The 27,521-nt window shown below is 40.1% G+C and overlaps 1 protein-coding gene across 1 annotated transcript in view; it reads left to right on the plus strand.

Moving 5' to 3' along the window:
* Window positions 1-27,521, plus strand: part of UROC1 (urocanate hydratase 1) — a 50,364-nt gene that overhangs the window by 12,157 nt on the left and 10,686 nt on the right. Inside the window, exons 2-16 of the mRNA XM_009284425.1 lie at window positions 662-792; window positions 3,505-3,598; window positions 5,336-5,395; window positions 8,557-8,685; window positions 9,355-9,416; window positions 10,410-10,476; window positions 11,128-11,271; window positions 15,173-15,261; window positions 15,750-15,812; window positions 16,537-16,716; window positions 18,213-18,310; window positions 18,565-18,637; window positions 20,037-20,158; window positions 24,739-24,809; window positions 25,768-25,866. Of these exons, the coding sequence (XP_009282700.1) occupies window positions 662-792; window positions 3,505-3,598; window positions 5,336-5,395; window positions 8,557-8,685; window positions 9,355-9,416; window positions 10,410-10,476; window positions 11,128-11,271; window positions 15,173-15,261; window positions 15,750-15,812; window positions 16,537-16,716; window positions 18,213-18,310; window positions 18,565-18,637; window positions 20,037-20,158; window positions 24,739-24,809; window positions 25,768-25,866 (1,482 nt within the window). The remainder of the gene's footprint in view (window positions 1-661; window positions 793-3,504; window positions 3,599-5,335; window positions 5,396-8,556; window positions 8,686-9,354; window positions 9,417-10,409; window positions 10,477-11,127; window positions 11,272-15,172; window positions 15,262-15,749; window positions 15,813-16,536; window positions 16,717-18,212; window positions 18,311-18,564; window positions 18,638-20,036; window positions 20,159-24,738; window positions 24,810-25,767; window positions 25,867-27,521) is intronic.

A 27,521-nucleotide genomic window follows, 5' to 3' on the forward strand; every position in this document is an offset into this window, starting at 1 on the left:
GAGGTGCACAAGAAGCTGGGAGGGGGCACAGCCAGGACAGCTGACCCAAACTGGCCAAAGGGATATTCCATACCATGGGACATCACACTCAGTATATAAACTGGGGGGAGTTGGCCGGGGGGACGGTGACCGCTGGAACTGGCTGGGCATCGGTCAGCGGGTGGTGAGCAATTGCATTGTGCATTGCTTGTTTTGTGTATTCTTTTATCATCATTATTATTTTCCCTTCCTTCTCTGTCCTATTATACTGCCTCAACCCATGAATTTTACTTTTTTTTCCTCTGATTCTCTCCCCCATCCCACTGTGGGGGGGAGTGAGCAAACAGCTGTGTGGTGTTTAGCTGCCTGCCAGGTTAAACCACAACAATAGGATTGAGCACTACTTAACAAATCTCCAAGGTCTCTCCATGCAGATTTGGGGGGGATAGGAAGGGGAGGGTTACATGTGTACAGTAATTGAATCTACAAGGAAAGATGCAGGTGGAAACACTTCAATAGGAAAGCAGGAATGGAGCTCCCCTGGTGTGAGCTTGGCCTTTTAAGTTATATCATCCTTGTGTAGCTTAGGCTTCCAGCCGAGTCTGATTAAAGTTCAGGGCCACCCATTTACCTCCATTTCTCTTTTAGCTTGATTTTTGTCTGTCTTGGTTTTTTTTGGCAGCTGGCTTTGTGCAATGCTTTGCGTTATTTCCCACCTGAAATACAAAAGAAGCTGGCGCTGGAATTTGCTGAAGAACTCAGGCTCTATGGCCATATCTATATGTACAGATTCTTTCCAGATATTGAGATGAGGTAAGGACTGGATGGTTCATGTTGTATTTGGCTGCCATTTGCTTACTAGCTTTCACCTGTGAAACTGACCTTTAAATAGTGTCATTGCTGTGTCCTAATTTACCTCTTCTAGAAGTCATGTCATAACATATTAATGAAGTGCATCATGGGAATAAATTGGATGTTCTGTGTATCATTAGATAGCAGTGGTTTCATTTCCAGTGAGGGATACTGCATGTTTTGGGATGCTCTTCTGTAAAGCTGCGTAACAGTGATCCGTCATCCTCCAGCTTTCACCCTATTCTCTCTGTCCTCATGAGAGACCCATGGGACTAGTAGGGAGACAGTGTGCACCCTTCTGGATAGGCTGTGGCAGGGCCAGGACAGTCTTGCTGCCGGAAAGCTCAGCACCACTCAACACAGGGAAAGGATTGTGCAAGGTTGTGTGCTTGGTAATGCCAGCTTTACCATACACAGAGGTCACAAATGCTCTGCCTCGTGGCAAGCCTTAGTTTCCAGAGGCCAGTCATTACCTGGAGACCTCTGATTGCAACCTGGACAGAAAACTTGCAATAGTCCTGAGCTGCTGCAAGTCTCAACTGAACCAATTGGTAAGATCAGATGAGTGGATGGCTTGAGACCTGCTGTGAGTGGCTGGTTGTTTCCCAGAGAAGGCTTTCTGGGCTTAAAAGAAAGATAGTACATTTTTCCATCATTGGAACCTGTATCTGACCCTGGTTTGTAATATACTGTGCCTCTTGATCTTGGAGCATCACTTCATTCTAGGGCTGATGGGGCTAATGTTTGTGAAGCAGAACAGTTTTAGAGAGGGCTGCCAGGGGCTAGCTGCTTTTTTTAGACTGATTGATTCCTTTTTGCATCCAGCAGGGGCCTGGTTAATGTCTATACAGAAATCTGAATAAAGCAAGCAACTAGAAAGCACTCTGATTTCCACAGACATCCATATTTCTGTGCTGTCCATACTAGTCTGGGGTCAGCTCTTGCAGAATTCAGCTAAGGGGAGGACAACTGGAAGACTGTCTGAAAGATATTGCAGAGCTGGACTTCAGAGGACCCTAGTCCTGAACTACAAATGAGGGCACCTTCCAAGTAGGCTTGGATGAGACAGTCCACCAGCTTGTTTCCATCACTGGCATCAGTGACTGATAGCTTCAAATATTTTTTTTCTTTGTGACCATTTCACTGATCACTCTTTCTAATAGAATCTTACAGTCTCAGATTTAGAAAAAGCTTTTTGTTCTCTGTAGTCTGGTAGTGTTTGATTTTTTTGTTCTGTATGGCCCAGGGAGCACAGTCCAACTTGGTTCTGTTCCACTTAACAGCCATGTTCCCATACCAGCACACTCAGCTGATATCTGAACTTGGGTTTCTTATGTTCTGAGCAATATTATGTGGAAATATCTCCTCTTGATGAATTGGTATCATTCCACAGAAATCCTGTTATTTTATCACATCAAGCTTAGAGAAGCAGAAAACACTAATAAAAAAAGTATTGTGGAAAAACTCAAATGCTTTCCCTCCTGGTTTGCCAATTGACTACAAGGCATTTGTTTTAGAATTCTGATGTAAAAAGCTAGGATAAAGTGCATATGATCATGGGAGGAGACCATTTGCTAAATCTGTAGAATATACATTCCAGATCTTAACTCATGAGCTGGTCAAATCCAATTTTTTTTGTAGTTGGCACTCTTTAGCCTAACCTTTTCAGTGTAACTGTCTTCCCTGTACAAAGCAAGTGTCCAGCCATTGAAGACCTATGGTCCAATAAAAGGAAGATCATTTAGAAACCATGTCAAATGATCCTATCTACCTCTAGGAATTTCCAGCATCTGTAATGGTGGTGTTGCTTACAGAAAGGGAAAGAGCAAAACTCTTGGTCAATGGTTATACTTCCTTTTGGTATCATACCTTAGAGGCCTCAGCACAATTTTACTAAGACCTGTGCAAACACAGCAAAGGAATTGTCCCTGCCCTGAAGAGCTGCAGTATAAATCTAAGGCTAGAAGTTTTAGAGCAATTTGATATAACAAACACATGGTGGAGGAGAAGATAAGTAAGATGATTGCAGCACCTGGCATGGAAGTACATTAGTGCTAGGAAACCTGACTCAGAATACCTTTGTGAGGGTTTCCCATACCTCACCTCTTAACTTTCTGATGAAATGTATCTTATTCAGCAAAAAGGCCCATATTTCTCCTAACTAGTTCAGTTTTTGAGAGCTTCTTTGGGACTGAAATTCAAGCTGGCTGTTTTTTCTTAGATAGGATCTTAAATAACAAGGGCTGATGAGCCTGAAGGAAACTTCCACTGATGCTGTTTTCCTTGGCATTGCAGGACTTAGCTGCTTGGCCTGGCAGCTGTGTTACAGAGCCCAATTCCAGCACCCCCAAAATAATCCAGTTAAAAAGCAATGAGAGCTCTTGGCCAACATATTTATAACCATTGTGATTAACTGATTCAGCAAATGACAAGCTGAATGCAATTTTTTTCTTTGATTAGTTCTAATAGTTAAAACCTGATTTGCCTGTGAAGGTATGTATGTCATTTCAGATCTGTGCTTTCTCCTTTTTCTTTTTTTTCTTCCCTCCTGAATAAAAGCCTGCAACTCAAATGAATGTGTTAGCATGCAGGGATATTTCTGTGGGGTATGTTGTTGCGGTTGCCCTTGTGAGTTGGAGTGTCTCTCCTAAATTTTTGAAATTACCGTTTCAGAGCATACCCCATAGGAGACTACCCTTGCAAGACCAAATCAGCTGCTGCCATTATGTTGATGATCATGAATAATCTGGATCCCTCAGTGGCTCAGGTAAGGTACAGTGAAAATAAGGAAGCTGGATTCACAGGGCAGCAGGAAATGTGCAAGTTACTTCCTGTGTGTGCTCTCACATAAAAACTGAAGAATTTAGGCATGTAGGTGAAATTTAATCCTTGTGCAGATGATCCATCTTCCATGCATTGAGTAGGATTTTAGTTGTTCATAGACTTTTGCTGGTTCTGTGCTCCAAGGTACATGCCAGTCCCTGTACATGTAGAGCTGGCTGCTGTGCGTTAGCTAAGCAGGCCAATTTCAGTAGTGCCAAGGCAGCCTCCTTACTGACTGATGTGCTAGGGTGTTGTCGTGGTTTAATCTCAGTCAGCAACTAAGCACCACGCAGCCACTCGCTCACTCCCCCCCACCCGGTGGGATGGGGGAGAGAATTGGAAGAGCACAAGTTAGAAAAAGTCGTGGGTTGAGATAAAAACAGTTTAATAATTGAAATAAAATGATAATAATAATATGATAATAATAATACACAAAACAAGTGATGCACAGTACAATTGCTCACCACCTGCCGACCGATGCCCAGCCAGTCCCTGAGCAGCGGGCCCCCAGCCAGCTTTCCCCCGTTTATGTACTGAGCATGACGTCCCATGGTATGGAATGTCCCTTTGGCCAGTTTGGCTGTGCCCCCTCCCAGCTTCTTGTGCACCTCCAGCCTTCTCAGTCGGTAGAACATGGGAAGCTGAAAAGTCCTTGGCTAGTGTAAGCATTACGTAGCAACAACTAAAACATCGGTGGGTATCAACTTTGTTCTCATCCTAAATCCAAAACACTGTACCAGCTACTAGAAAGGAAATTAACTCTATCCCTGCCGAAACCAGGACAGGTGTCCGTTTCTGTGAGGCTAAAGCCTGCAAGGGACTAAAGGTGATTCTATACTTGTGGTTGTTTTGATTCCTGGGGTTTGGGGTCTTTTGTATTAAGTTCTTTAGTTTCCTGCTGTGTGCAGTTGTTAATCCTGCACAGTGGGTCCTGGTCCGAACTCAGACGTCTGAGGCCTCCTACACCACCAACAAGGCTCACTCCAGCTCCCGCTATATACAGGAGCCTGGTTGCTGTCTGTGAGATAGGTAGAGCTCAGGTCTTAGTACATTGCTTCTACAACATATGTTGAAAAATTAGTGCTGATGCTTCCTGTCGCTGTCTGAGAGATAGGTAGAGCTCAGGTCTTATATATTGTAGAAGCAATGTACTGTTGAAAAATTAGTGCTGATGCTTCCTGTATCTTTGAAAGCTCATCCCTCAAGGACAGATTTACTAGATGATTACAGGACCAAAGTCCATCCTTACAAGCGCGACTCAGTGTAATGCATCTTTTTGCAAATGGCAGGGGAGAGGCCATGCAACTATGCTCTGCTGGTCATAGACTCTTCCAGCTGTAAATGCCAGTAGCAACCAAACTGTAAGGTCACTCAGTCCCTGTTTAAGGGAGTCACCTGGGATGTCTGTTACAGAAACTGCAATCCAGGAATCACTTTGTAGCATTCTGCATCCAAAAGACCATTGTAACAATAATAAACATCTCATTTGGAAAAAGAATTTTCAATTTTTTTTTCTTAAGTTAGCACTTTTATGATGGTATTTTCTGATTTCAAGAATGTAGGGAGTGTTGATGCAATAAGCTATAGAAAAGATTTATTACTGAGATTAAAAAAATAGTTTGGAGATACAGTGAAATGTTTCAGAAAAGTGCTTGCCTTATTGTTAAATTGTCTTTTTCAGTTTCCTCAGGAGCTTGTCACTTACGGAGGAAACGGGCAGGTCTTCAGCAACTGGGCGCAGGTAGGACATTGCTGCTTTTGCAACTTGTTTCACGAAACCAGTTTCACCCTCCCCCGTGCACATTCTGCTTAGGCAGTTTGTGATAATTCTTGGCAGTTGTTGTCTCAAAATACTCCAAAACATCCTGTCTGGATAGAGGAATGCTCAGTTATGAACTGCATAGATGGGGAGAGCTTTATTTAGTAAGGAGAGCATAGACAGCCCAACAGAAATACTAAACATAATGCCATAAACATACCAAGCTGTGTATGATGATGTAAAGACCATTTCTTTATCTTTCTCTGATGTGTTTGTATGTGCATTTGTATTTTGCACAGATAATTTTAGAGTCAAAATGAATTCTAGGAAACAAAAGAGTGTATCTTTTGCTTGCATGTTTCTGGTACTTTTGTAACATTTTTCACAAGTAGTGAAATAAAAAAAAAAAGGGCTTTGATTTAAGAAAGTGCAATCCTGAGTCTTTTTCCAAGCAAATCAGATTAGCTGTAAATATTTACATGCTAGCTAGCCAGACCATAGTGCACTTTACTGTCAGGCCTAGCAACGTTATCCCTGATCTTCTGAGAATGATGGCAGGTGGGTAAAAGCCTGTCTAAAATTGGAGCTGGTATGTTTAAGGTGTGGTTGTATAATCTCTGTGCTCCTTCTCTATCAAAAAATGGCAATAAATACACTTGCTTTAATCCAAGTACTGCAAAATACATGTGGGAAACGTTTTCAGGAGATCTTTAACATCAGCAACATATTTAGACATGTTTTGTATGAGCTCAATTTATTCTCTCAAGAAAAAATATGCTCTGGGTCTGAATGCTCTACAGGTGTGTGGTGGCAGGAGGAACATTTAATGAACAACCATCCTGAGTGTCTGTGAATAGGCACAAATGTGGTTATTGTGAATGCCAAAACCGCATCATCCCTGTAGCCTCTGGTATGCCCCGAGGCCACAGAGTGGGCCAGGTGGAGACATGGCATTGAGTCTTGCAGTGCAGAACAGAAATGGCACAGGCAGAAAGCTACATCACCCTGAAGGGCAGCATCACTCCCAAAGGCTGGGAAGGTCTTGACTTCTGATTCTGTAGCTGACTTAAGGAGCCAACTTCTGTCATGAAGGATTACGTATGCACCTTGTTGTGGCTTTATCTGAATCTGGCCTCTTGCTTATTAAAAAATCCAAGCAAAACTAACATGTAAATGAAGTTCCTAGTTAGGGGAGAGGAATGGTTTCCTCACTGTAGCATGGGACCGAGTGACCTGGGTTTTCTTCCCAGTTTGACTGTGACTTTTCATTTGTAGCTTCAGTTTCCTAATCTGGTAAATGGGAGTTAAATGGAAGTCTTAGGCAGCTTTTGAGGCAAAACTGTTCTGACTTTTTAAAAGAAAGGTACCATGGCAATGCACACCATTTCTTTATTCTGTGTATTAATTAGTAAATGCCAGTTAACTAATGCCTGTTAACTACATGAGTTGTACAGCATTTCTGATGTGAGCCATGCCAGCAGTTTATATAGTAGCCTTTATCAGACTGACATCCCTTAGGCAGATGCTGGGCTGCAAGGTGAAGTAGAAGCGCTGCCAAAGTCAGAAATACTCTCTTTTCTCTTGTTCTCCTCCAAGTCAGAGCTATGACCTGCAATTGTTTCACAGCAGAACAAACAAAACCGTTTTGTTTTTGCTTACAGTAGCAATCACATGAATGACTCAGTTATGACAGAACATTTTGTTCTGTTTGTGGCTTAAAAACAACATGCTTTTTTGGAAATCTATCATTGCAAAATTCCTAGTGAAAAAGTTCAGTTTGGTTTATATAATCCACACAGACCTGTGCTTTCTTCTGAATATTTTTAAAAGAACCATGTCCAGAGCTAACTGTACAAGCCTGCAGACAACAGAACTGTTCTTTAAGCTAGGAAAGACTTTTGCTTCCTCCTTGCTAGTTGTGCCTTTCAATGCAAAAAGATCTAACTATCTCGCAGCTTCTAGTTTTATTACACTCTTTTTCCCAGCCTGCTAAAGAGTTGAGAGTTCAGCTAGTTACCTGTTCTGTCCTAGGACCAGAATTTGATTATTCAACATTTTTCATGAAACAAAAACAAAATGTAAAAAGCAAGACAGTAACTCTAGTAACCCTTTCCTGTTCAACTTAACTTGCAGCTTGGGAAATTAGCTGGGTTAGAAGGGACTGGCTTCAAATCTATACCATTTTTAATTCAGATCAAAGATACAACCACAGAGGCTAAGTGCCCATGACAACTGGTTTTGTTTATTTGTCACTGATACTGCTGTCTCTTTGATCAGCAGTTCCATTTTTTTTCTCAAAACTTTGTCTCTGTATCCCTACAGAAACTCTAGTTTCAAGCTGTTGTTGAATTCCAGTATTGCATGGGAAAAATCCTCTCAGGCCTAGTTGTTACATACTAAAAGTCCCGTGGAATATAATGGGTTTTGTGATAGACAATGATGGATGTGAGTCAAATTTACAGGCAGCTTAGATGGTCAAAGCCTACTTTTTGGCATACGTCAAGAGTAACTATTGAATTATGCAGGCAAAGTTGAGATGCATTTATTTGTACACTCCTGGGTGCCTCAAGGACTTTCTTCACTGTCTATAATGAAAGCTGAATTTTTTCTTTGAGAAGAAAAATTATTTCATTTTTAAGTGCACATTGTACTATCCATTTGTTGAAAAGATGACAAGAACTAAAAGATGCAAAATTATCCATTTCAGGTTAGGATCAACAATATGCATGAGTATTTTAATCACTTTTATAGGGAAAATTTTGCAGTTTGGCTTTGGAAAGATTGCCAGAAAAGTGCCAGATCCAAATGGTTAACCTCAAGATAAAATTAGAACGGCTTTAAAAATGAAGGATTTCTGGGGTTTGTACTGGAGAAATTATTCTGGAACTTATTCAGACTTTTGGTGGTTGATGATTTATGTTTCCTTTTTGGTGGTTGCTGATTTATGTTTCCTGCTGAGTGATATCTCTTAATGGACTTTATTAAAAGCAAGAATGTGTTGAGAGCTCTGGCTGTTATTCCATCTATAAATACAACTCATTATCTCTATAGCTGCCTTCATACTCAAAGTTTAGCAGCTTCACAAAGAGACATAAATGTAAGATGCAAACAGATTCCCTCACTTTCCTTGCTTTTTCTTTCAGTTCTGGTTGGTAATGCACTATTTGTCAGAGATGACTGAAGAGCAAACACTAGTAATGTACAGTGGACACCCTCTGGGACTCTTTCCCAGCCATCAGTATGCTCCTCGATTAATCATTACTAATGGCATGGTAGGTATTAGCATCTTGTTTTCTCTTTTTCCTCCTCTTCTGTTTAGTTTTCAAGTGTTTGCTGAATTAAAATATTATCTATACTACCTGAACTTACAACAGCACACAGGAGAATCTGGGGTCCAAATTCTGCAGCATTTATTCCAGTACAGTCGCTCTCACCTCAAGTGTGCTGATCTGCAGTGGTGGAGGGAACAATTCTCTCCTTATTAGACGACTTCTGTTTTGACTGAGCCTGAGCTGTACATGTTCTTGACCAAAACAGTTCAGCTAGGCTCAGTTTGGAAGATTTAAAAGCCCTTAATAGGCAAACAGATGATTATTAATCAGATTATCTGAACTGCTTTGCTTAGAAGGCAAGCTGGACAAGTGAACATACTGGTTCATTGCCAGTCTTTTGAGCCATTCAATATCTATCTCCCTGCAGGCTAGTTTTGTGGCTAGAGAACTGCTTTCCTTAAAACTTGCATGACAGTCACACTGCCAGAAAGACCAGACATCTTTTCTCCTAATACTAGAATGCATGGAAAAACACACCTGAATTACTCCTCCTGTTTTTCACTGTTTTTCTATGTGTGTGACCATAGTTAGAGAAATGTAGGCTGTTTAAAAAGGTCTGCTTAAATCTCTAATTTGCTTGTGTGGGTTTTCTTTTGATTGCTTTCTTAGGTTATTCCCAACTATTCCACCAGAGATGAATATGAGAAGATGTTTGCTTTGGGAGTAACAATGTAAGAAAATACCTCACTATTAAAATATATCAAATACTTAACTAAAATGTAATTCAGACTTCAGGCAGTGGCTGGTTAAAATTTCTAATGCAGATGGATTTCAACTGTGCTGCATAAAGTCCTGATGCTGCAAAGCATTAATGCACACTTAAGTGGAATTACTTAGGAGTTTGAGTTATGTTCAGCCACATATATAAGGATGTAATTGAGGTCTGCTAGGAATTAGTATTAGGTTTATGTGTGGGACTTGGCTGAATTACAGCCTGAAGCCTTAATCATAACCTACTTATAGCGCTGGCTAGTTCCACTTTCCAGTGGTTGTTTTGCAATCTACAGAAAACACAAGTTATGAAACATTCCTTCACACTGAGAAAGCTTTGAAGTAGGAAGTTATGACTTTTTTTTAATGATTATTTACCTATTTTTTTACTGCTGATCTAGTTGACGAGCACAGGATTATTATTCTGTTGTGTACCATGGAGAGAATAAACTAAAACCACTGGAGAGCTGGGTGTGTACAGATAAGGAAGCTGGAAGAAATAAGAGGGCATGAATAGAGAATATCCATTGCCACTTTCCTGGGAATTTCATAGGAATGTGGACAGCTGTTTTAGGCTAACAAATTCAAAAGCGGCTGTGTGACTTAGAAGTGTGAGTGCCACTGAAAACCAATGGCATAAAGATGCCAACAAGGTGAAAAGGAGTGTCCTTGTGTCCTAGTCACTATGCTAAATGCCAAGACAAGTTTACACTCAGTGTTTTGATCCATGCATTTCTGAACTCAATTTAACGAACTAAATGCTCCTCTGAAACACGTTGGTGCATTGCTAATGAAGAAACTCAATTAAGTTGTGAATTTGATAATAGCAGATCTTTAACAACAAATTGAAGCACAGAGGTTTTTTTGTTATACTGGAAACATATGTAGACATGTACAGAATTCATTCCAGCCTGAGTAACATGTGGTATCATTGTGTTCATTGCTATTGCTAGGTATGGTCAGATGACTGCAGGGAGCTACTGCTACATTGGGCCTCAGGGAATAGTCCATGGGACTGTGGTAAGAAACTGGGGAAAGGTCTATTTGTTGATACCTTTTGGAGGAGGGTATCTCCTGCAGTGGCTGGTGACTGGAGCTCCTCCAAAAGGTATCTCCTGCAGTGGCTGGTGACTGGAGTGGATTGGATTGCTGAGAGAGGATGTTCTGGATACCAAAGAAATTCTCATTGCCCAGTCCTTAAAAAAAATTAGTGTCCTTCCACTCAGATAGTCCATGGCATCTTATCCAGAACACAGACCTGAAGGAATCTGCAATCAAGGTCTCAATCTGAGCTCATATCTAGCTACAACAAGTGAAGTATGAATTGACCAAATGTGTTAGATAAAAACATTTTCTTAGCTTGTTTTCTTAACTGTTTTCCTTAGCTGCCTTTTGCAGCCATCCTGAATAAGTCTCTATACCCCAAAAGCAGTGTGTTGGGAACCACTGATTATTCTATTCTATTTCATGGTGAGAGAAATAAACAATCATGACCGATGGTTTCATAACATCACTGTGTAACATGTTTCCTTCCTTAAAAGATGAAAACAGTTTCATGGTCCCAATGACCCCTGAGTTTCAAACTGTTTGCAAAATGGATGGAAGATCTTTAAATTTCAGGGACTCTAGGAAAAATAGCTCCTGATAATCGCTATATTGTGTTGTGTGCAGCTCACAGTGCTCAATGCAGGCCGTCGCTACTTGAAGGCAGAAGACCTGTCCGGAAAGGTGTTTGTTACTTCTGGTCTCGGAGGAATGAGTGGGGCTCAAGCAAAGGCTGCAGTCATTGCTGGGTGTGTGGGGATCATTGCAGAGGTGAGAGCAATGCTGCTTTCATTTTGTCATCTCTCCTTCATGTGCTAAATCTCCTGATCTCCCTGATTCTCCTGATCTGACATGTTCCTCAAGTAACCCTGACAAGCCAAACTCAAAAAAAGATACTCTTTTCTAAGATCTGTCTGTCCTTTTCTTTGCTGAGCATTTTTCACTGCTATTCCACTCTCTATTTGTTCACTCACTGGATCAGACTGTAAGGGTATGGACTGTAACTTCTTACGATTGCTTCACAAATAATGCAGAATGATGCTGTCAGATGAGCCATTCTCAGTGCTTGAGCTACCCTCATTTCATGTGTGAAAGGGTGTGACTTCCACAGGCAATTCCCATGGGAACTGCACCCTCTTAGACAAAAAACGTCTATGTTAAAAAGGTGTTAGTTACATTACAATTAATCTTTAATGCCTCTGGCACCCTTATCAGATGCAATGGAAAGTACCCATTAAAAATGTTGGTATGATTCACACATCAAGGCTGGGACTAACAGAGTTGCTTGGTGTTGTGATTCTTTGAAGTCAATGGGATTTTGTAAAACTGGGAATTTTAAATTTGGCTTCCGTATGAAGATGGTGAGGCTAATTATAAGCACTTATGAGAATCCCAGTTTGTAGACAACGAAGGTAAGTTCTGCTAAGGGAAAATGCTGATGAGGGAGAAGTTCTGTAGTACCATTTTCCCTGTTCCCTGAAGCTCGCCCACAGCATATATTCTTTGTAGAGAGCCTTTCATCCTGATGTAATGTTTCTCTGTTCCAAGTATGTTAAAATAGCCCACCTATTTCCTCATGTAAACAAAGGATCTAATAATGACCTGTGATTCAAAGGCTGCTGATGTCCAAGCAATTGGAACAGTGTATGATAGGATCCACAGATATCCTTAAGTATCACATATAATACAGAACACTGACATCATAATCGTGGTAAGTACATATGCCTGTAAGTTTTGAATGAAATACATTTTCATACAAAAAAGTAACATTAGGTTCTCCTAATACCTGCATTTTTCAGCTATTATGTTTATCATAGGGTTCTGTTCTAACAAATCAGATGGAAGGATGGACTACAAAAACACTGCAACAATATTTCAACAGAAAATGTTGCTCTGCAATTCTGTGAAAATGGTAGTGAATATCTTTAACAATATTGACTATTGAGAAACAATAAACACTTCCACGCATTTCTTTCCTCATTACTACCTTTGAATTCAATACATGGGGGAAACATTCTTGGTGGAGCAGATATAGGACTGACCAAAATGGATTGAGCTCTTTTGACTATCTGTAGGTGATGAGCTCTTGTTAATGCTCCAGAGGAAGAAAGATTTTGAGAACCAAACTCCAGTGGGAGTTTAGCCTTCTCAGCCAAAGTCATTTATAGCAGAATTAGCTGACAGACCTCCGCTGTAGGCATGTCACTTGCTGCAATGAAAAGGGTAAGAATATCGCAATCTGACCCATGGTAATTACAATTAAACTTCAAAACATAATAGGTCAGACTTCCCATGTGGCATGCAGCAAATCTGACCTGCTCTGGCTAGCTTGGGTCTTGTTCATGGAAGGTTAGGGTTTCATCTGTTTTACGATGATGGTGCAAAAGTGTTTTTGTTAGCACATGAGTTTTGCGTGTATTTGTGATCTTACCAGGTACTCCCTGCAGATGAAATAAATTTATTCAATTTATTATTGAATAAATTATCTTTATTCAGACTTCTACATGATCTTCATCATGATCTTTCAAATGCTAGAATACAAAGGAAAGATTCCAGTCAAAGCTAGCCACAGCAGTCCTTTGTCCTTTTCATCTCTATGGCTGCAGATGATTTTGTTCAGGAGACTGAATATCGCCTGGTTTTTATCTCCTGTGAGATGATCCTTGTCGGAAATGAGTCTCAGCAGCACATGTGGATAGCTGTACATATTATTTAAGGAACTATTTATGCAAATGACATTGATGAATTGTGTAAGAGATGTCATTTTGTCAGCCAGGGCTTCCGAAGCTCAGACAGAAGGAATTAATGGTGCAAGTTTTTACCTCTTCTCTTTGACATGAAGCAGGTTGTAATTTTATGAAATAATTGTGTGGAGGGCCAGACTATCTCCTCTGAGCTGCACTAAGCTCTCTAGGGTTAGACTGGAGGTGACATTAGCTCATCATGTTTGTGCAATTTTTTAAACTAGTGAGATGCTGATCAAAAAATGAGCATATTTTTGAAAGTGTGGTTCAAAGGAAGCTAGTTTTCTTGAGTATGCTAGCAAGTCTGTGAAAGACTAAGAAGTAAAATATGTAGGATGTGGTAACAGATTTAAATAGATCTGATCTGTGTTATGCTGAGCTTTAAATGAACCCAATTCCCGTAATTCATATGGACCATTTAATATCTTTCCTCCTGTGCTGATTTAAATAACTCCCAAAGCAGCTGTCCCCCACGGCACCTGACTTTATTGAATAATTCCACTGACAGTGACACTGATATTATCATAATCTGGGGTTTTGGAAGGATAACCTTTATTACTGATGTGGGAAATGATGGAAGGTTTCTCATGCTAAGAATAATTAGGAAAGAAAAGGTTTCCTGGTGTTCAAGTGACTACTGAATACGGAACTTATTTAATTTACATATAAATACTTTGTTAATGAGAAATAATAGAATGAAAATGATGGGAGTGGGTTATAGAGAAGTAAAAATGCTTTAATGAAATACTAGAAGATACTCAGGTTATGTTCTTATGCACACACACCACTGTGGGTGTTTAAATCTGTTGCTACCACAGAAAATTGGCTTGAATTAATTTTGCCACTTGCTTTATGCCACTGGTAGCTCATTATAAAAGTCTTAATGATGTGCAAGTTTGTACATTGAACCATTAATATGGAATCTGTGCCAAAGCCTCCACAATTTGTCTATCCATTTATATTTTTATCCAGCTGTCTCTTATGCATATACACACTGACACACACAGAAGCTGAGCCCAGAAGAGAGTACAAATTTGGGACTCAGTTTGTTTGGAGCTTCAAAGTTCAAACAAGAGGGAATTAAAGACGTAGTTTTGTTTTGATCCATTCCATTTTTCAGAGGCATTAGCCAGCTGGGACAAGAAAATGCTTTCCTCTTTTCTTTTCCATATTTGGTTGAGATTTTCAACCAGCAGTCGAAGAACAAAAGTGAGGGTCAATTTTATTCAGCAAACCATTGCTTCATCCTGGGCAGTCTGGCAGAAATGACTGTCTCTGAGCTGATCAAAGGAAATATTTCCTTAATTAAATAGAAATTTTATTTTCACAGAAAATAGACAGATTTGAAAAATAAATTGGAAGCATTTTGGCTTTCGTTTTTTTTTCAATATAATAATGAAAAGAAACAATAAGAATAATTAAAATTGGTGGAAAAATATTACCTCTTGTACAATTTTAATGATAATTTTTGGCTTGTAAAATATTTTGGGAAATGATGTATCAAAAAGTCTTTTTTTTCTTGCTTCGAGCCTGGAGTAAAAGAGAACAGAAAGTGTAAAAAAAAAAAAAATCAGAGGTGAAAAACAAGTATTTGAACAATCACTCCATATTCTTAAGGCCAAGGCAGGGCTATTCCATTTACCTATTTGCTACTCTTTCTTGCAGACTAATTGAAAAACTAAAGGTAAAAGTGACTGGATAGGGGTCTTGCTTCGGCCTGGAGTAAAAGAGAACAGAAAGTGTAAAAAAAAAAAAAATCAGAGGTGAAAAACAAGTATTTGAACAATCACTCCATATTCTTAAGGCCAAGGCAGGGCTATTCCATTTACCTATTTGCTACTCTTTCTTGCAGACTAATTGAAAAACTAAAGGTAAAAGTGACTGGATAGGGGAAACAGGAGTTTTAGGATCTCTGCTAATTCTCTTAGGTTGATGAAGCAGCACTTTTGAAACGTCACAAGCAGGGATGGCTGATGGAAATCTCTAACAACCTGGACCATTGCATTGCTCGCCTTAGGTATGACTTGTAACATAATTCAGTGAGTTTCTCTCTGCTTCCTAATCCTCACTTTACATCTTTCTGCATTGTGCCATTTTAGTGTGCATATAGAAGGGCTTGAGGGACACCTCTTCTTTTTCCAGGTCTGCTTTTGAATGTGAATTCATCCTTCCAAACAGCAGCAGTCATTATTAATGACTACCAATGCTTACTGCAAGCCACTACCAATGCTTCATACCACTTATATATGTTAAATGTGTCTTCATTCAGTTTCATGAATATGCATAGACCAATTACAAATAATGTTACACTTGAAGCATCACTCAAGCTTTCTGGAATCAGTGATTAACAATTACATAAAGGTTGAAAGATCTGTTGCCTAGATGAGTGTTGGAAACCACATACAGACTTTTTTGCTGGGTTTGACTCTGTATATGATTTGTACATTGCAAGATGGAATTACATGAGGTGCATTTTCTTTAACCAATCTTTTTAATCTATTCTAGAGATGCAAGAAAGAATAAAATTGCCCTTAGTTTGGGTTACCATGGGAATGTGGTAGATCTATGGTAAGTAGTATATATGGATAATGGATATATATATTAATGTTCTTGCATGTTAGTCAACCTGGAGTTAGTTCCCAAACTTGGAAGAGAAGAGGCATTAAACCTAGTGCTGAGTTGATTACTTTAGATGCTCATGAAAAACTGTATTGTCAAAAGAGGGGTCTTCATCCTTGTGTTCCAGTTCTCAGTTGCTTCCCATGCACCTTCTCCTTTCCTTATGGAACAATGAATTTCTTAGGGAAAGAAATCCCTAAGATTCTTCCTTGGATGAAGAAAGAATTTATCCCTTTCCTTTTAACCTTTCGCTAACTGGATGCAAGAAAGTGTCTTTGACTTCAGTGAAGAATAGAAGTATTGAGGTATTGATTGAATAAAAGTAATCAGATGACAGATGGAAATTCTGGCACTCTTGAGGCTTTATCCAATGGTAAATCTTGCTGTCACACTGTATACCAAGGGCTGAGACTGACCAATAAGACCAGTATGTCATACTGGTATCTGACTCATCTATCAGCATTCCTGCACAGGTAAATGTGAAGTATAAAAGTTGCACTTAAATCTTCATCACCATCATTTCCCACCTCCTGACTGCTAAAACAAAGACTTAGCCTGCCAAGGGCATACCTTTATAAACAACCTCTTGGGATGGAAGAATTTCCCTTGAAAGAGGAGCTAGAATGTGAAACGACAGCTTCTCTTCAAACACTCCATTCATTGTCTTCCCCAGGGAGAGGCTAGTATATGAGCTGGACACAACAGGAGAGTTGCTAGTTGACCTGGGGTCTGACCAAACTTCGTGTCATAACCCGTTCAGCGGGGGATACTATCCGGTACAGCTTGGCTTTGAGGAAGCAAAGCAGCTCCTTTCCACCAATCCGGGGAAGTTCCGGACCCTGGTACAAGAGAGGTAAATGTTTTGGCGACACATGTTTTTCACCTGTAAGTTTAGTTGCTCTGGATGTGATCAGGTCTTTGTCTTTCTCACAAGAAGTTTCTGTTCTTTGGTATTCCAGTAGAAATCTGGGGTAGAGCTACAGTACTAATAATTCCCAACTTTGTACTTATAGAGCTATCACTCAGAATCTGGCAGACATCACCTACCCACCATTTTAGGAGTAGTCTCTAGTGTATAAGATCAGAGGTCTGAACACTAATGATTTATTTCACTTCTATAAATTCCTAAGTTGCATAAGGTTTTAAAATCTGGGACAATAAGCACAATTCCGTATAGTCTACCAGTTGGTTTAGGTTCACTGAATACAGCGTAAAAACCCAATGGGTAAGCCAGAAAGTCCATCTACCCTACCATGCTTCCAGCTGTGGCCAGTAATGCTTTTTTAGGGAAGGATGTAAGGAGGGGACAAACTCCCCCAATCACTCCTCCCAGCTTCCTGCAACTGTAACTAAGTTCTCTTTAGCATCTTGATTTTGGGGAGCTACTCCTGATTTATAAGTTTGCAAGTGAAATTGGAATTGGACATTATAAAGGGAGCAATTTGGCATAATTTATATATAAATAAAGAACTGTGGAACAGAGGCAGCAAGCTGTACTGTTGTTCTCAACTGATACTTTCGAGATTTTATGGCTCCTACTCTGGTTTTGTTCACCTTGAACATTCCTGCTGGAGACATTTTTCCAGTAGAAGGTAGAATATATGCATATAATCTATTGGACTTTGGATGAGGGACCTACAAGGAGCTTTCCAGTTTCCCAATTCTGTATCATACTACTCTAAGACAAAGGTAACAAACAGGTAAATTTCTGGGAGGGACTCATTTCTAACAAGCTAGGAATGACCTAAACAAATCCAATTTCATTTGTTAGGCATTAATTTAGTTCTCTAGAGTTTCAAGAGATTACAACTATGCATGTACAACTCCATATGCAACTATGCATTGAGATTAGAACTGGATAATATTAAGTGGAAGTGGTATCACAGAGAGCAGTCCTGGGGTATGGTCCACTATTGGAAACAAAGGGAAAATGGGGCTGTTTTGGCCAAGGGAGAGGCCAGAACAGTGATGTTTAGCCATTTGCAGTTTTTCTGTCTCTGCTCACTTTCTCTGTGAACTTCTTAAACTCTTTTGCAGTTTTGTGTAGGCTGTTTTTTGTTATTACCTTCCATCCTCAGAGCTGGCTGCATTTCTTTGCTGACAAACATGACCCCTCTCTGCTAATCAATGAAGTTCCCTTAATGACTGTAAATCACGTCAAGATTTGGGGGTAACAGGTGCTACAGAGATGGAAGCATCCCAGTTGGTATCTTACGGGTTTATGAATTTCTCTGGGGTCTTTCAGTTCCATCTGTCTCCCCCTACTCCCATGCCTTTAGTGAGTTCATGATATTATTCTTTTTGATATTTTATCAATCTCAAGAATAACTGTTTCCTTCTTTATTTCAGTCTGAAGAGACATGTGGCTGCTATTAACAGACTAGCTGATAAGGGCATGTTTTTTTGGGATTACGGCAATGCTTTTCTCTTGGAAGCTCAAAGGGCTGGTGAGTAGATCCTGGAGTTGTTAGGTGGAAACAAGGACAATCCTGAATGCATCTTCCCAGCTGTATATTTTGGTAGGATAGGGTTGGCCACTGTGTTATGCTAATTTTTTAGTCTGTCTCTTTCTCTCGTTCTCTGAGATCCCTGACCTTCTCTGTGGCTGAGATAGAGCCTTCATGGGAACTCAGGTGCAGTCTGGTTTTATGTTTTATAGTTTTTCTTCATCAAGTCACTGACTATTAAAATTATTTTATAGGTGCTGATGTTGAGAAAAGAGGAGCCAATAAAACAGAATTTCGATATCCTTCCTACGTTCAGCACATCATGGGGTACGTTGGGGAGAGTTTGGAATAAAGCACTCAAGTCCCTTGTGACCCCTTCTGTTTAGGGGGAGAGTACTACAGAGATTCCACTTAGTGCAAATCTTGCAAGTACTATAAATGATGAAAAGGAGTCAACCATAGCAGTAGGAAAATTGATCTCACAGGTGTTATGCTAGAGTTAGTCTTTTTTTTCTCCACTCTGGAGTAATGCCAGTGTGGTTTAGGAAGATGTCCTGTTGGCTGTAAGCATCATACTCGTGTTTTCTGTTGGCTTCCTTAGAATTACTCCTTGCATTTTCCTGTGTACAGGAGAAAGACCCAGAGGGACATGCTGTATGTGATTAAAAGAAGTAAACTCTGACAGCAGAGTTACTGCTAATATTTTGTCCTGAAAGGCATGGCATATCTTGATAATTTGGTGTAAAGCTTTATCCTTTTTAGAATTAAAAGGTCTTATGAAAGCAGACACCAGATGCGCGAACAGTAAGCTAAAGCATGGCCAAATCAAAACTCTTCACTCCTTTACATGAATAGCTGCATTTTCCCTTTTGTTGCATCAATTTTCCTTAAGCAGTTTTACTCAAGGGAATAGCCAAGTCACAGCCTCAAACTGTAACTATGTGCAACTTCACTTCTAGGTGCTAAAAATGAAGAGCTTGTCTCTTCGGAGCAGTAGAGCTCAATTCCAAATCATCAAAGCCTATGTCTACACTGAAGTTAAAAGCACGTCTGAAATAGGACATTCTTCTGCCCATATTGCCGACTGTACCTCTTACCCAAGCTGTGCATACTGCTTGTAGAAAAAGCTGAGCTCAGGAGATCTGTTGAGGGACTGGGTTTATAACACCTTTTGCCTCTGACTCATGCTTAGCTTACCTATATCATGTGGATAAGAGCTTGAACATAGAGTAAGGCACCAACCAGATTGGAACTCTTCTTCTGGAACTCAACTGAAGTGTGTCTTACTGTCGTGTGTAAACAATGTGGACAGCAAATGAGTCTGGACTCAGGCACTTGTTCAGAACCTACACTTGTCTGATAGTGTAGATGCACTCAGAGTTAGCCTGGGTTAAGGACGAAAACACCAGGCAGCAGAGAGAATGTATTTCTTGAAACAAAAGAAAAATTGCAATTCATCTCATGATGCACTTGTTTGATTGAACTGCCGAACATTCCTATAAAAATTCTGGCCTGACTGTATTTTTATACACCAGTCAATGGCTGCATGAAACAGCACTGTTTAATTTCTCAATTAATGGTCCCTGATGCTTCTGTTTAGATTAGTTCATTGAAAATATTTCAAATTCTTCTGTCTCTAGCTAATGAAAGAAAAGCACTGCTACCAGCCAGGATAAATAAGGAAAGAATTTCAACTATCTCTTAATGAAACATGTTCTCTTCCCAGGGACATTTTTTCCCTGGGATTTGGGCCATTCCGCTGGGTTTGTACCTCAGGTGACCCACAGGATCTTGCTACCACTGACTCAATTGCCATGTCTGTGCTGGAAGACTCTATACGTCAGGGAGGTAAGACACCATCCCATGCCCCCATCACTGGGGGTGCTTTTGGGGAGAAAAGGAAACTGAGAATTGTACAATGTGTGATAGCTTTTGGCTGAAACTGTAGAAAGCACTCTTTTGCCTGTTCCACAGGGGCAGGAAATCTCGCTGTTCTCCAAACCCCTATAAGGAGTGTAACCAGTAGGTAAAACATAAAAACACCATGTAGAGAGGTTATTGATCCCAAAGCTATTGTTGCAATTTTGGCTAAGAGCATTTCTTTTCATTTGTTACAGATTTTCCTGCACGTTGTCACCTTGAAACTTTAAGGCAAACAGTATCTTTCATCGATAGGTCTCCAAGAGTTTTTTTTAAGGAGTCAAGTTGCTTTGCCTCTGTCTCACAGGTGAATGAGGCATGGGAATCTAGGGAGGTTTTTAAGAGGCTAGCAAGCAGATCAGTGGCAGGAAACCCAGGTTTCATGGGTGTGGTGCTCCATCCAGTGTCATTTATTTGTGATTACAATTTTGAGGTCTTTCTTTTTTGTCATTTGTTAATAAATTGACAGCTGTTTCTAATCACTGGTGGAACCAATCTGGAATATCTCTGGATGGCTTTGTATGCTACTCTAGTATCTAGGAATTACACTGTTTCACTCTTCCATATCCCTGAAAGTAGCTGGACAGCAGACTCAGACTTAAGTGTCATTGTCCCCTAGCACTGAAGTCCTCATTTTGAGGGAGTGGAGCTTTGTGCTTCTCAGAATCAAGGAAGGGATCAGAAGGAAACAGATCACAAATCCAAAGCATATTTTATGGGGAGGAGAGCATAATATTTTTATCTGGTAATATTGAAATATTTGTTGCTTCTTTCATGAAAGACATAATTCAGATATCAATAGAAGTGTGAAGATCTTGAATGCTCTCCTATTTGTTCTGGAACAGGTAGCATCGCAAGGATCTAGGGTGGTATTTCTGAAAAGGATATACCGCATTCAGATATGTGTCTCATTTGAAACAAAACTACTGTTTTCCTATAATGTAAGGCTGGTGTCCAGCTTCACCTTCCTCCCAAGAGGTGAATTACTGATAGAGTGGGTCTGACTCTGCAAGGTCCTTAGCTCTGTCTATTCAACTTTACTTAAGAATCATCTTAAAGAAATAGCACTGGAGCATGAGGTATTTTTAATGCAATGGCCCAGAAGTGCCTCCCCTGTTCTATGTCTATTGAAACTTTCATGGTTTTAAACCTGGTCCTTCAGCTTAATTGAAAGGAGGGTGAAATCCAATACTATAGTGCTGGATCTATCTTCAAAAATTTGCAGTAATTTTTCTGCCATGTACTGCAATCTCCAGTTATCTTCTCTCAGGATTGAACTGATGCATGACCTTTGGATGGTTTGCATTGCAAGACTAGGAAATGAATCAGTTACTGTGTGTACAATAGTATATGGGTGTTTATATAGATGGTAATGTAAAGATAGGGAGAGAAGTCTCTTCCACAGACAAAAAGCATTGAACTCCTGCATGATATTCTTAATTTAAATGAAAAATGACATTTAAAAAATCCCAACAGGTGAAAACAGGCTTAAAGGCTATTGGATTAAGCTATTATTGGATTTGCTGTTGAATTTGGCAGGACAATGGGAATAGGATTTCAAAGAGAAATGAAAACAGAATTTGGCCAGAAAATGGATTCACGTTCTTGAGTATTCCACTTGCTGTCCACTCCCTATGGGACCTGGGCTTGGACCAAATTCCAGAGTCTGGATATCCTCACACACACATACATCTAAAATCTGAACCTACCTTTGAATTTTATAAAAGAATCTTTTATGATGGCTGAATGAAAGCTCCACAGAGCTGAAGTCTGTTGCATTCCAAGTCTAAACTTTTGACCTGGCCTTGAGTCCAATGTTAAACATTCTTCTCCTTTTGTGCAGATGAATTTTTGCGCTTAAACCTCACAAACTGTAGAAAAAGTCCTATGTAGTTTTATTATCTGTTTCCACTCCTAAGGTACCCAAGCTTTTAATTTAGCCTTTGCACAAGAGATGCAGCACTGATGATTGGAGTGTAACTCGGATTTATGACCTCTGTGGTAGTTTGAAGGCTGAGCTGATGCATAACAACAGTACAAATCTCCCAAGAGCAAAGGGAGCCAATCTCTGTGTTGATGAGGACTGTTCCTCTGAGTACACAATGCTTTCTAGTATCTTTTAAACCCTAAATAAGTACAAAGGCCTATGAAATACCAGCAGCTTGCCTGACTTCAAAACGTATTCCTGTTGGGGTGGGGAAATGGGGGTAGCAGTTTAGCAAATGGAGCTAATCTAAAGTTAAGGTCTTTCTAGAAAGAGCTGTAAGATTTTTTTCATTTGCAGGAAGTAAGGCTAAATAAAAGGGAGGGGTCTTCACTTCCCCAGGCATAACTGAGGAAATCCAACTTTGGACACACCACAGTTTAGGACAGAATATGACTGTTTATTGGAGCTGGCTGGGAGGGACAGATGTGCTGTGTTGAGATATGTCCTTGTAGCCAGTATTCTCATCTGGCTTCTCTTCTGGATATGTTCTATAGAATTAACAGACAGTAAGATCTTTTCTATAAGTCTGTGCACTGTGAATTATAAAATATGGTAAGTGCTCTCTGAGTTAGCTTATAAAAATGATAGAAAGGAACTAATTCTCTATACAGTTTTCTAGAGCAACTCCTGTAAACTCTCATTAAATATCTATAATAACCTAAGTGAATACTACCCGTTACCTTCTAGAAGATGTTTCCTTAATAGCAGCACAAACCTCCTAGGACAGCACTAGCAGATGTTTCCTCTTTCACTCCCTGTGAAGCTAAGAGCTGACATGTTAATCCTCATTGCAGAGTTTAGAAGCTATGACTCGGAGCCAACCCCTAAAGCACTGACAGGTCTTTTTAGGATCATTAAAACTCTCTGTATGGAAGGCCTGCCTCTGCAGGAATGAGCATATTTTACATTTCCCTTTAACAATGTGTTTAACCTGGATTAGATATGAGTATCTTGCCTTTTCCTCTTTCCTTTTTCTCGTTTTACTATGCATATATGCTGACATATTGCCTAGTGGAAAGACAGTAGTCTTAAACACTCTCCTCAGTTACCGGGGACAATTTCAAGTTTGCAATGTGCAGTTTGTCCAGTTTGACTTTCAAACATAAATTTCAGATTTAAGATTCAGCTGGACAGGGTGCTGGGCCATCTTGTCTAGACCGTGCTTTTGCCAAGAAAGGTTGGACTAGATGATCCTTGAGGTCCCTTCCAATATGGTATTCTATGATTCTGTGAAGTTATACGTACATTATAATTTGACTTGAAAATGAGTGAGAGCTGGAAAGTGATGGGGAACATGCTATCTTGGCATCTGCAGAAATGATTATAACTTGAAGCTCTAATGCACGAGCAAGTCACTGTGGCTTAGCATGTTCCCACATGCCAGCTGAGCCCTGGTAGCTGACCATGTCTCTCAGGACAAGGTAATGTGACATAGCTTAGCCCATAGAGAAAGAGCCTACAGGCAGTAACTTCTTCAGCCATTGTGACCTCATCTGAGCTCACATTCAACCTGCGTGGAAAGGCATAACTGTAAAAGCCCCCAAAATTAAGACAGTAAGACAATGCTTCTGTCCCATTCCATACTCCCTCTCCCTTTTGTTACTCATTTGCTACAGATGGTACCATGCCTACGGAGGCAGCTGATGGTACTGAGGTCACCATGTATCTGACTGATATGTGCCATATTTCACTGTCTTTCACTTCAAATATCTTTATTCTTACTCCTCTTTGGTTTGGCTGATTGAGATGGAATGGCACAGATATAAATGAGAGGAGAAGCTGGAGAATATAAAACCATTATATATAATTCTCTTCTTAGATAACAACATATATATCTAACCAAGGTGTAGGGTGGATTTACACATAAAGTAGCTACTCCATAATAAGTTTTTTTGTGCAGTTTGTGCTCCGTAGTAATGCAAGGCAACATACCTCAGTTTGTAGGATGAGAGACCTCGGTTTTATCTTGGGATAAAAACATTCATGTGGGCCGTTTAGTACAGAGCAACTGCTGTGCTATAAATCTATATCCCAGCATTGGTGTAACTTATCCTCAAGTATGTATTGCCAGCTGCTTCTGAGAATTTCTGCTGGCTGACTCAAAGGAGTTATTTACTACTTGATGCAATACTGGACTGTAGCACCCAATGTCATGGAGTTTGCTAAAACTACTAATTTAGCAAAGTCTCAGAAAGAGATTGGGCATTTAGTAGGCAGCAAGCCAGGTGAACAAAAATGAACATGTAACCCATATTTCAAGGTTTAATTTAGTTTGCTAAAGATCTCAATGGGAGTTATCATTCCAGCTGCCTCCTAGGTGACATCTCATACCTTCCTCTAAATATATGGTACCAGTTATTGCATCAGCTGCACAATGGATTCTATATAGCATTTCCTATATGCGTGCTTGTATCTGACAGTAGAATTTGACTTCCTAGTGCTGTCAGATGAATTAAATTAAATTTAGAGCATATTGCATTCATTTTCAAAACCTCTCTTCTTTCTTGCTTTCTCTTGCAAGCGAGCACATCTGTGAAGCAGCAGTACCATGACAACATCCGCTGGATTCGGGAAGCTGGCAGGCACAGCTTGGTAAGTGCACAACCTCCTTCAGCACATGTGACCACTCCTGGTCCAGAATGCAGTTTATGAATGTTGGAGTGAAAAGCAGGAATGGGCATGAATGAAAACAATGGCTGTAACTCCCAGGGCTGATAACTTAAACCTCTCTCCGCAGCAAGGTTTTAGGGTGAGCTAAAGCAGTTCTTTCCCTTCAGTTCCTCATCTGGAAATGTTCAAATAATCCAGCAATAGCTAGTCTTATATCTGGAGTGAAACACATCAATGATTCACCATCCACCTCATTTGTAACTACCTTTCTTTCAGAGCACTATTCAGAATGTCCTTCTTGGTATGGCTTTGGCCCAACCTCTTCAAGTCTGCAGTTCCCAGTACCCTTTTCAAAACAGGTGATGAGGCCAAAGAATTGCCATCCTTTTGCATTGTGGGAAGCAGGATGCCAGTGAAGCATCCTTTGTTCTTCTAGGGCAGGCTCTCACCGTGAAGCTAACCAGTAACACTGTAGGGCTCATATGTGCTCTCCTCATCTGGAATCCAGATTGGTCTGTGGGGTAAAAGCTGGAGAGGAGCATAGCTGTGCAGGACAGATGTTCTTTGCCATTCTCTGTCTCCATATTTCTCTTCCCTTCCAGTCCACCATCGCCAGTTCCAAACCTCTGCTTCTCCACTGTTGATAAGGGATTTGTTGATGGGGGATTATAGCCTAGCAATCAGGTTGATTTAAAAAGTGGGATTTATTGGACAGTAGCAGCTGAATACAGACATACATCTCACTGATTGTGTGAGTGGAGATAAAACTCAGTTCAAAGAGGGATTTTAATTTCTTTTTTCTGGAAGCTGGGTGTTGACAAAGAAATAATCTGCACTTTCTCCTACAGAAGGGGTCAATCCTGTGACTCCGTTTATCTGGGGCCTGAAGATAAGCCAGTTGCACAGAGAACCTTATCGCTCTGGCATTTTTATTTTCCAGGTTGTTGGCTCTCAAGCTAGAATCTTATATTCTGATCAGAGGGGTCGTGTGTCTATAGCTGTGGCTATTAATCGAGCGATTTCCGAAGGAAGGATTAAGGTTTGTCTATTTTGTCTCGATATGGTCTGGTAATTGTGTTTAATATCTGAGACTGGGGTTGCAGGTAAGAAAGGAGAAGGCTTCAACCGGTGAGAACAGAAGTGCCTGCCGTTTACATGGGACCAGTATTCTGTTAGTATGTGTTAGAGCTCAGGCCTTGTCTCTGCCTGTCACCAGTATTGCGCTATGTAATAGAAGAGAGACTGGTTTAGAAACTCTCTGAAATATGCTACCTTTTATTTCATGGTTGGAATCTGCCTTATTTTCTATTTGGGCATCTACAAGCACAACATATCATGCTGTGATTTGCTGAAAACACAAGGCAGGGACTGTAACTCCTTAGCAGTGCCCCAAACATTAAAAGTAACAAGAGACTGTGCCACTGCCCAGTGCTTCTTACCCTCTGTCCCTCACTTTCAGCCATATTATGGCTACAGCCAGCTCTGCAGTCAATATTCATTTGCATTGCATATCTGAATGAAGAAAATTGTTAGGCTTGATGCTGCCACTCTAGTGCACAATGAGTAATATCTTACTCATCTGAGTAAAATCCCACTGACCATATGTGGTGGTGGTAACAGTACATACTATGGGCAAGATTGTATAGGGATTTTAAGTTCTTCATGAGTATTGTAGGTAGATGTACAATGTGACATCCTGGGGGACCAAAATCCTGAAGGCACCACTCAGTAATTATACCCATTACTTGCTGTGTGTACCACAGCATCAGACCAAGGCATGTTCACTCATTCATTTCCATCTCTTTTACAGCTGAATTACAATTAGCCTTTTTAAAGGGGCAAACTCAAGTAAAACTTAGAATAGATTCTAGCTAGAAAAGGTCTGGTTTTTGTTACTCAGAAAATGTTTGTTAAAATATTTCAAATGCTGTTGACCTTCTCAGGATTCAAAATGAACGTCACTGCAAGCTAGTCTTAAAAAATAAACCTGACCAGACAGAGCACTCCCTTGGAGCTATGACTGACAAGGTCAGACTCCCAGGCCCTTCAGATTTTGTTGCGTCCTTTTTTTGTTTCTGCAAATCTCTGTTCCTCCTCTCGCAAGCTGGGTGCTCATGTCTATTTTCAATGATTTTCTAATTCACTGGCAGCATAAAACAGAGCCAACTAATTCCAGACCACACCATGCCAAGAGTGAATTATTCTTATATAAACCCTGTGCATGGCAAATGATAATCAGGACCTGCAAGCTGATCTAGATTCATGCTGTCAATTGAATTCCAGATCAAGAATAGACTTGTTGAGCTGTATGAAATCACTGATTTTCATTGCTAACCTATTTTTAGTCTTGAAGTCTTCCAAAAGAATGAAAAAGTGTAAAAATTCTTACTGTTAGTTTTCATTTTCAACAGCAAACAAGAACTATTTTTGAATGAAGATTTTTGTATACTGAAATGTCTTCGAAATTTCAGCAAAGAAATGCTCAGATGAAATAACCATACTGCTTCCCCTCTTCTCCCTGCCCTCCTTTCAGGATGCCATTGGCATAAAAACAAGCTCTTGTTCTTAGTTATGAAAGGATGGTGGCTTTCATGAACAGTATGTGAACAACTGTTTTATAATAAATAACAGCAGGTAGAGAAGGTGTTTCAGGGGGTTTAGGAGAGGGGACAAAGCTGAGGTTTGAAATGACTT

The sequence above is a fragment of the Aptenodytes forsteri genome, unplaced genomic scaffold, assembly GCF_000699145.1.
Source record: "Aptenodytes forsteri isolate BGI_AS27 unplaced genomic scaffold, ASM69914v1 Scaffold53, whole genome shotgun sequence".
In the NCBI taxonomy this organism is placed as follows: domain Eukaryota; kingdom Metazoa; phylum Chordata; class Aves; order Sphenisciformes; family Spheniscidae; genus Aptenodytes; species Aptenodytes forsteri.